The sequence below is a fragment of the Macrosteles quadrilineatus genome, unplaced genomic scaffold (assembly GCF_028750875.1).
Source record: "Macrosteles quadrilineatus isolate MER2022 unplaced genomic scaffold, UCM_ALF_1.0 Scaffold_1__1_contigs__length_201487025, whole genome shotgun sequence".
Lineage (NCBI taxonomy): Eukaryota > Metazoa > Arthropoda > Insecta > Hemiptera > Cicadellidae > Macrosteles > Macrosteles quadrilineatus.
This window is the reverse complement of record NW_026542594.1, coordinates 42,603,642-42,615,801: the sequence shown is the minus strand read 5'-3', so window position 1 is coordinate 42,615,801 and position 12,160 is coordinate 42,603,642. Positions and strand designations below refer to the sequence as shown.

At 33.2% G+C, this 12,160-nt stretch overlaps 1 protein-coding gene across 5 annotated transcripts in view; it reads left to right on the top strand.

Annotated features, from left to right (window-relative positions):
• LOC128982838 (deoxynucleotidyltransferase terminal-interacting protein 1) overlaps positions 1–12,160 on the top strand; it is a 141,982-nt gene that overhangs the window by 116,021 nt on the left and 13,801 nt on the right. For all 5 annotated transcript variants that reach the window (XM_054401873.1, XM_054401874.1, XM_054401872.1 and 2 more), the window contains one exon: positions 11,741–11,810. In XM_054401873.1, coding sequence (XP_054257848.1) covers positions 11,741–11,810 — 70 coding nt within the window. The remainder of the gene's footprint in view (positions 1–11,740; positions 11,811–12,160) is intronic.

Here is a 12,160-nt window from a genome sequence, read left to right as displayed (position 1 = left end):
GATTTTCAACTAAAGTCAGAATCCTTTGATTTCAAGAAATAACCAAAGGTCATTCTGGTGAAGTCATCAATAAATATTAGCATGAAGCGATTACCTTGAAGTGACTGAACATTCATAGGCCCACAGACATCCGTATGGATTAACTCTAGTTTTGCCTCAGCTCTCTTACTTTTTTTTTAAATTAGAAAAATCTTTATTGTTTCAATATTACATAGAAATGTACAATTCAGAAATATAACAGCACACGAAACAATAACCACCAAGGTTAATCAACCTGATTTGGTGGATTTGCACAATCTACTATGATACAACAAACTCAAAGAGTAATGGTGGGCGGCACACCGGTCAAATATTATTCTATTCATTTATAAACACAAAAAAACATGAACACTTCTGCACATTATCTGTTTCTTAAACATAAACACTATTATAAACTTTTCTAAGATTTTTTAATACTTCTATCTACATATTATTAAAACTATTTATTCTATTAGACACAACAGAGTAAAAGAAATAATCAATATTTTCTATTTCTAAAAGATAATTCCATAAATGCTTATGGACTAGCTGTGTGCCCGTTCTACGCACGGGGATCTTATTGTAGTCAGTTATTGAAACCGTTTTATTAAGAACAGAATTTGGTTTGCATATTTTCAGATATGCTGGCAAAACTATTATATATAAACCTTCGCAAATACCGTATCTTACAGTTTCAAGCCAAAACAAATGCTTCGAAATTAAATGTAACCTGGGTCGTGTTGGTCCATATGTTAAATCCAATGATTAAACTAAAAAATGCTTTATAGATCTATGAGGCATAGCCCTAATGTAGGCCTATAATTGAAAGTTACCTTCCACAATGGTTAAAAGTATTTAAGGTACTACCTCAACCTCCCAATTTAACACTTTATTCGTGTTGACATTTTCATTATAAAGGTACTTTTGTCCTTTCCGTGAAACACTGAGAAATAAGGACATTAATGCTTTACTAACAGACATACACACAAAAATACAGAACTTAATTAGGGGATTTGCTACGCTTTAAGCATAACAAAGTACTTGTAAAATTAGTATCTGAAATATTTTGTTAATGTCATCAAATTTCATCATAACAATGTATATTTGCTTGGACCGATGATGACCCGAAATGACGGCTTACTTAATGAAGTACTATAGACGATTGGTAATTTATAGTAAATATTACCAAAATAGACCACGTTCGTTATTTCATAGATGATTATGCAATAAAAATTGGACGAAAACTTGACATAAATCGCACAAAACTACATTTTTGAACGTTCGTAATATTATTTACAAAGTAGTGAGGCCATATTTTAATGGCTAAAGACAATCTCGCCAATCCAGTGAATACATTAAAATGACTTGGATCTTGATAGGTACTCTCGTTTTCCAGGAGAAGATAGCGTAAAATGCCATCTTGAGTGTTACAGACAAAGGGAAAGACAGACAGACAGAAATTGAGATAAGACTCGTTTCTGCTTATTTAATGTATAAGACGTAAAAATAACCTAAAAATATATAATTCTGAGCAATGTACAGACAAAACTCTAATTTTATTTACATAGATTTCTAAAAGATAATTCCATAAATCACCAATAAACTTGTTTTTGTTTTCACATTTTTTTAGTATTGTAGGCAAACTATTGAAAAATTTCGGGGCTAAGTATAAGTAAAACTTTTTAAAATGAGTTAAATTTGGTCTGGGGATTTCTATGTCATAACGGTTTCGTAAATTTACGGATCTATAAGTTTCATGATCATTCCTATTTCCACTTCTTTCAAAAAACAGATGTAACACTTTAAATACAAACAAGTTTTTTAACGATTTGAATAATGGGGAAGTGTGTTTGGTTTTTTTCTTGTGCATAATTATTCTAACAAATGTTTTTTGAATATTTATTATTAGCTTTAAGTTTATAGAATAAGTTCCTCCCCATATGGTTAAACCATATTCCATCTTAGAATTCACTAATGCATAATAAACTGTTCTGAGTAGCTGTCTATTACAAAAAAAAGATAACAAATAAAAAACTTTAATATACTTAATTAATTTATTCTGCAAGTGGCCAATGTGACTTTTCCGATTGACTTTTTCATCTACAACCAATCCCAAATACTTTATTTCTTGAACTTGTTCGATATCTAAACATCTACAAACACTATTAGTAAATATACATTTCATATCATGATATTTAATCGAGGTAGGAAAACTTGTATGCCTTGTAAGATTAAATAATATGTATTTAGTTTTAGGACTCATTATCATAAAATTATTGGTAAACCACCACCTCAGAGTGTTTAAATCATATTACATATCAATTTTAAGTAAATCAATTGAGTCAGCCTTGTAAAACAAAGCTGTATCATCGGCAAATGTTCCCTCTGAAACGACCGTTACACAAATAATCTATTTACATATATTAAGAACAATGGTCCAGAGAGAACTGAACCTTGGGGGATTCCATATTTGATAGAACCTCGCTCACTTGTTACTTCACCTATCCTAGTTTGTTGAGTCCTGCCACTTAGGTATGAGGCAAACCACGACAGTGGTACCCCTCTAACTCCAGCTTCTTGCATTCTGCCCAGCAAAATTTCGTGGTCAACGGTATCAAAGGCCTTCATAACATCAACAAAAATACCAGCACATTGCTTGCCTTCATTTATTCCACAATAAACTTGTCCCATAAAATTGAACAAAGCTGAATTAGTACTTAGTTTTTGCCTGAAACCATATTGATTCTTGCTAAAAAAATTCTTCCGTTCTAGAAAGCCAACTAGCCTAACTTTAATAATTTTTTCAAATATTTTTAAAAAGATTGACAACAATGATATTGGTCTATAATTGCTAGGGTCCAATTTATCAAGTTTTTTAAATAAAGGTTTTACTATAGCAGTTTTTAACTCGTTTGGAAACTCTCCTGAACTCATACTAGAATTAATTAAATACACTAACACATCAATAATACTATCAATAACTAACCTAACAACTAAAGGTGATACATCGTCATACCCAGGAGCTTTTCGATTACTTAAATTCTTAACTATATCACGCACTTCCTGATTTACAGTTGGATAGAAGAAAATAGTATTAGCAATAGGCTGAACTCGGAATAATTATAGATATTCGTTTTCTCTATCGGAATGCATTTTATCTCCTGCAATACCTAATCTTAGCTCAGACGCTATTGAACAAAAGAATGTATTGAATTCATTAGCTACACTTATCGGATCAGTGATTAGTTCACCATTTCGATCTTTTAAGGATATGCATGGGTTAGCTTTACTTTTCTCGCCTATGATCTCTTTGATAGTGTCCCATTGCTTTTTGGGCGTGGGGCTATTGCTCACTAATAACTCACTATAATACCTATTTTTTGTTTCCCTAATCATATTTATAAGTCTATTTCTATATTGATTGTAATTACGTTTTATTTCCAAGTTGTGAGGGTTATTTTTACTACGTTTATATAGTTTATTTTTAGAATTAATCATATCCAACATTCTTGAATCCATCCAAGGTTTCAGTTTAACTTTATCTCCCTTGATATTATTATCTCTATATGAAGTAACTTAATAATAGAATTTTTAAATATTTTTATAAATCTACTAAAGGCAATAGAGACATTATCTGCCGAATAAACTTCTTCCCAAGACACATTTTCCACTTTACTCTTGAATAGGTTAAAATCCAATATTTTTAAACACTGCTTACTAGAGTTGCTCTTATTTACTAAATTATTGAATTTAAGACCAGCCACGGTGATTCTGTGGTCAGTTAGGTATTCCCACATCGATCACTCCGCTAACACATTCTAAATGTAGTTTTATATCGCACCTCGCAAGTACGTGGTCAATACAGGTACTTGAATTTATTGTAACTCTGGTCGGTTGGTTAACAAGTGAAATTAAACCAAAACTCGCTAATTTAAGCTTGTATAGGTCTGTTATTCGAGAATTATCTAAAATATTCAAATTCATATCCCCAATTATAATAAGGTTCCTATTTTTTACTTTACCTAAAGAATTTTCAAGTTCATTTAAAAATGTGTCAGTACTAAATTCCTGTAAACGATAAATGGCAATAAAATCAAAATAAACATTATCCGCTATTTTAATCTGTAAGTAGAGGCTGTCTGCCGTATCAATGCCTAGGTCCGGAAACACAGAACAAAAGAACTGTTCGGCCACAAATACCACAGTTCCTCCAGCTCGATTTAAATAGTTACATTTTGCAAACATATTATATTTAGGTAGCTTGTATTGATTCACCTCGCTATCTGAAATCCATATTTCGGTAAGAATGATGATATCAGGCATTTTATCTAGTGACTGGAGATAAAGAATAAATTCTTCAAAGTTTTTCCTCATACTACGGATGTTCTGTTGAATTATCACAAAATGATTTAAAATGTGTTCAAAAAGATTACAATCAGAATCTAAATTAAAACTCTCATTATTGTTGATTGGCATTAATGCAAACGTTCAAAGAATAAAAACATAACTAAACTATTGTAATTATCAATCACGGCAAATAGAAAACAGAAATATTTAAACATATTTATGCTAATACAGGTCATACCACATCACTTAGTCTGTTGCTGTTGTCGCAGGCTCGATTGTCCTAGTCTCTTGCAGAGTCGCTATCTGTTCCATTGATGTCACTAAGATCACCTTTGCACCTTCCTGGGTTCGAAGAAGAATTTTCCCCACAAGAACTGGAATTCCTTTTCTTTCTTGAGTGCTCTTGCTACGTTGAAAAGTTTCCTTCTTCGCAGTGTCAAACTTTCGCTGATATAAATCACGTCTGCTGGTTTATCAGTAAAGCCGATGTCCTTGGTGTTAAAATTCCTCTTGATTCTGCGCTTCTCTAATAACTGTTCTTTCACGGTGCGCCTTGTAAATTTGACAATGGCCTGTCTAGGCCTGTCTTGTAATTTTTGGCCCAATCGATGACAAGCGTCCACCATATCGTCGGTAATTTGGTAATCAAGACTCTTTCCCATGGTTTTGACTGTTTGGACATTTTCGTTGGCAGTTTCGGGGATGCCATTTATCTCCAAGGTATTGCTTCTTGAATATTGGTCCAAATCATCTAAACGTATTTCAAGCTCGGACACTCTCTTCTGTAAGTTTTTATTTTCTTCCAGTGATTTACTGTACTTTTCTTCTAAAGCCTTTAAGTTTTCATTTTGTTTCATAATAGTTTTAGTAAGATCTTATATTTTTTCATGGCATTTTTTTTTTTATTATTTTTTACTTGGAGTGGTTGGGAAAGATTCTCTGGAGTGTTTCCCCTCCACACAGGGAATGCACGATTCTGACCTCTGACTAGGAAAATCAACACCCAAAGCCATCCCCTTTTTCAAAACACCCATGCCAACATGATTCAAGTGACCCAACCTTCTGTGCCATAAATTGTGAAGGTCCACACTGACTGACTGGTCAACTTGAGTATACATAGCTAAATTACCATCATTTGGTTCAATGGTGCATTTACTCTCTGTATCCAACCGATACAGTCCGTTTACATTTTGTTCCAGTTCCACAGATTTCACCTCTTACTGAAAACCCATCTTTTAAGTAAATATTACACCCTTTGTCATCAAAAACTAAAACTTGCCCTTTACTAGCTATTTTGCTCACAGATAGCAAATTTGTAGACAAATCTGGTACATATGTCACATGCGATTTCACTCTCTCACCAAAGTTTTTAAGGTTCACAGAAACTTTCCCAGAACTTGCAGAGTAAATTTTGGTATTATTAGCGACAGTGACCTCTTTAACTCCCTCAACGTTTGAAAACTTTCTTTACTTTTAGAAAGATTGTCAGAACAACACGAGTCTAAGTACCAGCTTTCAGGTTCTACATTTACATTCAGAGCAGTTATCCAACTTACATTTTTATTTTTGTTTTTACCATCTGACTTACTAATTTTGGAAATTGACCCTATCTTTGAGCTATTACTAATATTAGCTTGATTATTTTCAGGAACAATCCCTTATCATATAACCTGCCTTTCTACATTTGTAATAAGTACCTAGGAATAAAAGGCTTCCTCGTCTTTGAGCTATTATTAGAGTTAGCTTGACTATTGATTTTGATAGAAATGGCTTCCCAGTAATGCTTTTAAAAGTTGAAAATACTACAGAGGACTCAGTGGTATCCTTTTCAGCTATGCTATTTAATTTTTCTAGTACTTTACTATATTCTACTTTATCTGTACTCTCGACTGCCATCCTAAATGCCCTGTAAGACTTAGGCAAACCTCTTAGAAGTAGACACGCCTTCATTTCATCATCCACGGGTTTCTCTATGTTAGCAAGTTGAGCATTGAGGTCAAGAAATTTAGAAATATACTCACTCATGCTGTTGCATACTTCCAACTTTAAATCTAAAAGCTGGTCCAGCAGAAATATTCTCCTGTTTGTGCTCTTGACTTCATACTGCTTTGCAAAAATGTCCCATGCTTCCTTCGCTGATGTGGCCGTCCTGACATGTAGTTTTGGAGCTGCCTCCAGGTGCATGGCAATCTTAGCGAGTGCCCTCTCATCTTTGTTTTTTCATTCCACAGTTAGCGGTGTCGCCTCTGTAGTAGTCCTTCGTGGTTCAATTCAATTCCACAATCCCTCATACTTTAGAGCCATCTTCATATCAAATGTCCAACTTGCATAGTTGGCTGACCCTTTCAACTTAGAAATTCCAGTGGCTGATGTGGAGTATACAACTTTGTCTCCCATCATAGTAATTAACCTTTCAGAGGGCACATTGGTTTTCAAAACGGGAGAGGGCGCACCTGGAGGTTACTTCCAGGTCAATGAAAACAAACATTTATGAAGTAAAATTTGTATTTTAGTGCACAAATTAAGTTTAATTTTAAATTTTAAACATCCAAAATGTGTTTAGTGAACTCTTAATTATAAAATAACGTAATTTAGATTTTATAAATGTAAAATTAAACTATTAGGCCTATTCTATCAAATGTTCTAACATAAAAGTATATGAAGAAATCTTTTACAAGAATATATTCAAGAAGTTAATTTAAATTTTACCACAATGTCCTATAATGGGGTTTTAAATGATAACACTCTCAATACCTGATGTTTTAAGTAATTTAACATAATGGGTATCTTAATACTAAATGAAGTACATACGTTGTTCGTGAACCTCCCTTTCAGCACGGCTAAGAGTGTTGCAATTCCAAATTTAACTTCTTCACTCATCTTGTAAAAACTATATATTTACTAAATAATGCCATGAATCGTAAAAAAATAATTATTTACATTAATTGTTTACACGCAATAATCAACGCACACACTAAACTAGGGGTCGCATCACGGAAGTTGCCTCCAGGCTGTATAAGAATCGGCAGAGCGCACACGGAAGTTACTTCCAGCCTCTTACAAAACTGAACAAAACTAACAAATATAAAATAGTAGGGGTGAGTTTTGACCTTCACTCGATTCTAGGAATGAGGTGCATGAGGTACAGTGACACTCACACTGACGATACCACTCAAAATAATATAATCGCGAAAAATAAAACATCCCTGGAGGTTACTTCCGTGATGCGACCTCTGGAAGGTTAACACGTTCGCTGCTGGCGTTGTATTTTTACAACGTGCCTACCCGGCGCCAGGAGCTAGCGTTGTACATATACAACGCTGTGTCATTGTTGTTTAACGTTTCCATGGATCAGCCAGCTCGTCACGAGCGTCCTATATTTCTTTGCATCTCGTGGGGACGTACTTTTCTGACAATAAAAAATATAGTTTCCCAAAATCCCCACCAGGGTCGTTTAGAACAGGGCTTTGTCCCCACCTCTTTTCTGCTAGATAGCGACACTACTTTACCGACAAATAAAACTTTTATTTGCAAATAAAACTATTTAATATACTTCCAATATATTTTAGAAATCAGGAAAGTATTCATTTGTATAGGTCAAAATTATCAGATTGGCTTACAAGTCGTGCTTTTTATTCAGTTGAGGAGTTTTTGCAGAATGTAGATTTTTCAACGCTTAAAAATGTGAGGCCAAGCAGTCTTGATGATTCTTTGTTCTTGTTATGGTCTTTTCCCTGTTAATTTCAAAGTTTTTATTATTACTGATGCTTTATCCTTTTAAGATTCTTTTAACTTTATTTTAACATTTTCTGTAGAATATTTAATATTTTATATAACATATGTAACAAAACATGTTGACCTTGTCTATTGTAATGTTTATATTACCAAACGACAATAAAGATTTATTATTATTATTATTATTAAGATATTTACAAGAAATGTTGATTATATCGAACTGTTTTGTACATCGTGAGTATTTCCACAATCTCTTAGTCAACTATTTTAAAGTAATTGGAAATTATGACTGTTATTCGTTTTAAAATAACGCCTCTAATACTTCACAATTGCTCTAATTCGAGCAACAGGTACACTAGTATATACAAATTTTAACAAATAATGTTTTTGGCCTCTAGGGACATCAAGGAGAATAATTTATAAATAAAACACTTTTTTAAAACAAAACGTTTTCAAACGCACTAAAAAGTAGAAAATAATTTATAAATATGTGGACAGTATAAATACTTGTAAGATTTAAAACGAAAAACGTGGGGTGCATGCAATAGATAATTTACAATTACCTTCACCTATTGACCTAATGTATTATTATCAATTGCATGCACCCCACGTTTTTCGTTTTAAATCTTACAATTATTTATACCCTCCACATATTTATAAATTATTTTCTACTTTTTAGTGCGTTTAAAAACGTTTTGTTTTAAAAAAGTTTTTTATTTATAAATTATTTTCTACTTTTTAGTTTTTAATGTGTGTGGATGTTAAATATATTTCAAGCATCTATATCAGATTAAGACAGAGGCATGTGGGAAATCTAAGGTTTATTTGAGTTTCTTTTCATATAATTATGTATTAGATTGAACGTATGGCCTACCTACTAACACAGAGCATCTCTGTGCCTACTAACTATAGATATATCAATCTATTTAATTTCGTGTTTACTTTATCTATATAATTAATACGCTACATGAAACTTTGTCGGTTGAACTCCTCTGCCATTTCTTAACCGATTTTATCCATTGACGTCTCATTGGAAAGAGCGTGTCGCGTAGATTTGCAAACTGGCCTTACATTTTTGAAAAAGCCCCTTGGGCTCTGCCCCAGTGGCTTTGAAAGTTCCCATGTTATCCTTATGAAGAATATAATTGTTTACATTTTGATCAGCTGTATAATTTAATTGCTGTTATTTATTTTTCAATTGAATGAAACGCATTGAGTACATTATTTACTATTTGAGTTTGTGTAAACATAACCTCCAAGACGGATCGTGTTAGTATGGTTGTATCTTAGATTTGTGTATTTATCGTTGTTTTGTGTCGCTATGACGGATCGTGTTAGCATGCCTGTAACTTAAATTTGTGCATTTATCGTTGTTTTGTGTAGCTATAATTAGTTTATTTGTTGTTTTTTTTTCTTTTAAATGCCTCCGACGCGACGACAACAAAACATAGACAGGATGCGTAATCGTGATAACAACCGCAGCTACAGAACAGTGGCGCGTAATAGGCTTAACTTATCACAGTCAGCACCTGACCCTGGTCAATCTCAACTATTAGGTTACAAATGCGCCCTAACACTACCCCAAAACGACTTTTCGTTCTCAATTGGCCCTCTATCAATGACCTGTGTTGCCTGTACAGCGAGGCATTTTGAGAAGGAGAAAACCGGCCGGAATGCTTTAGGTTTATCAATAACGAAGATAAACATGGTCTGAGTTACACACTGGTAATCTTTGAGTTGACTCTTTTAAACTCATAAAATATGACTGTTATTCGTTTTGAAATAACTCCTGTAATACTTTGCAATTGCTCAAAATCGAGCAACATGTACACTAGTAGAATACTAAATAAATAACAATTAACAATATTAACAAACACCTTCATGTCTGAAATCAGATTGTTTATCTTTATTTTGAAATGTTTGTTTGTATAAAGAATCTCTTGGGAGCATAACCAAGGCCCCACTATAAAAAACAGGCCATGCTGCAGGATCCATGACGTCACACTAGTGGATAGATTTCATTGATAAATTCATTGCCATCGCCATTCCCATATGTTTTAGGTAAATAAACAAGCTGGCTGTTTGTAAGATTTTAATGGTAAGAGTTTAGTACAACTATCCACCACTGTGACGTAGTGTTGCGCTGCCCGTGCTGCAGCAAGGCCTGTTTTTCTAGTGGGGCCTAGGCATAACCTGTACCTCTTAACCTCTGCTCTTCGAACTGTCAAATTTAAGTATTTACAGCTGACTTAAATTAATTGATATGTTTACATTCTTTCCAAATGTAAACATGGAAAACTTGGAAGCCGATGGGGCGTAGCCCAAGGGAAATATGAAAATTAAAAGATATAATATTGCATTGTCATCCATTTGTGAGCTATGTTTCAAATTTCAAGTCTCTAGCTCATCGGGAACTTTGTTTAAAATTGATATCAAAATTTGTAGGAAAGCGAGCCAATAAAAACAAGCCCATGCCCATGGGGCGTAGCCCAAGGGAAATATGAAAATTAAATGATATAATATTGCATTGTCATCCATTAGTGAGATATTATGTCATTATTATTATTATTTTTTTTATCAGAATTTATTTTACAATCTGTTCAAACAAATATGAGAACAATAAGTAAAACATTTATCAAAACAATGTCAGGAAGTAAGCACCTGTTCATCAACAAGTCTTGCCAAAAATTGGATCAATCATTTAAATATTTACAGAAATCTGAAGCTTAGGTCCAGCACATGCACAACACTTTTTAATCTGGTAATGCACTGACTATTGTCCGGCAGATTAACAGCAAGACTGTTCGGATGGTATTCTAATTTTTCTTGATACTTTTTGCTAAGGTCTGTAATTTCTTCTTTCACTGATTTAATTTTGAAGTCATTCCTAATTGTAGTGTTGGATACGAACCAGGGATAAGATTCTTTCAGTTAAGCCTTCAGTCATTTGTTTATGTTTATGATCTATATTGAGTCTGTTCTAATATTTGTGAAATGCTGTAATAATATTTTACAGGGAGTAAGTCATTGAAAAGAAATTATTCATGGATATAGGAAATAATTGAGATTCTATAATCATTGCCGTATCAACCTAGGATCTTATCCTGAGTTTTATGAGAATTATTTTTTAGATATATTTTTGCGTAAACAGTAATAAAATACCCCTTCCGCAGCAAACCTGCAGACTAAGCGAATTTCCATTTGTCTGATTATAGTTTCACTAACTATTGACAAGTTTGGAACTAGTGTGATAGATTTTCGTTTACAGAACATGTTATTTGATTACTAGCTTATGTACCCGTTCATTGCACGGGTTGGAGGAGTTAAAAAAAATAATTAAATTAAGTAATAAAGTTCAATTTTTTTGTTTCTAATTAAAATGGTAGGTGTGAAACCATTTTTAAGGTATTTTCAAAGAACCAACATTGTCTCATTTGCATACTGACCCCGTTGCAAGGCACGGGTTAGCTGTTAGTGTTATATAAATAAGAAATAAATAGTATGACATTTTTGAGGCGATATTTTAGTAATCCAATCAGACAAATGAAAATTTGCTTAGTCTGCAGGTTTACTTGCTGGGGTAGGTATATTTTAATTCCAATGTTAGAAAATGCATTCATGATTAGTTGTAACGTTCCAGGTCCCTAGCAATCTAAGTGTGGAATGTGTTTCTTCAACTATGACACCCCCAGCTACAGTTTTGGACTCAGGTACAGTATCTATAATTTTCAAAAATTTGTACATTCAACCAAAACCAACAAAATTCTCTATATAGGTGATTGAAGTGATATCAGGATTATATTAGCACGACTACAACTATTTCTCTTCAATTAAAACACACTATTACAATCAACCTGCTATTAGCCTTTGATTCATAGCAAATTTAATATTCTTTCCAATGATTTCAACTATAACTCTCTAAAGTAATTAGTTCAACAATTATACCATTACATGGTCCACGTTATATCCAAAATAAAGTAAAAATTGCATTAAATTAATGAATTACGATAATTTTCATGAGCCCACTTTGATACATAAACCTGCATCTATACAATGTTGA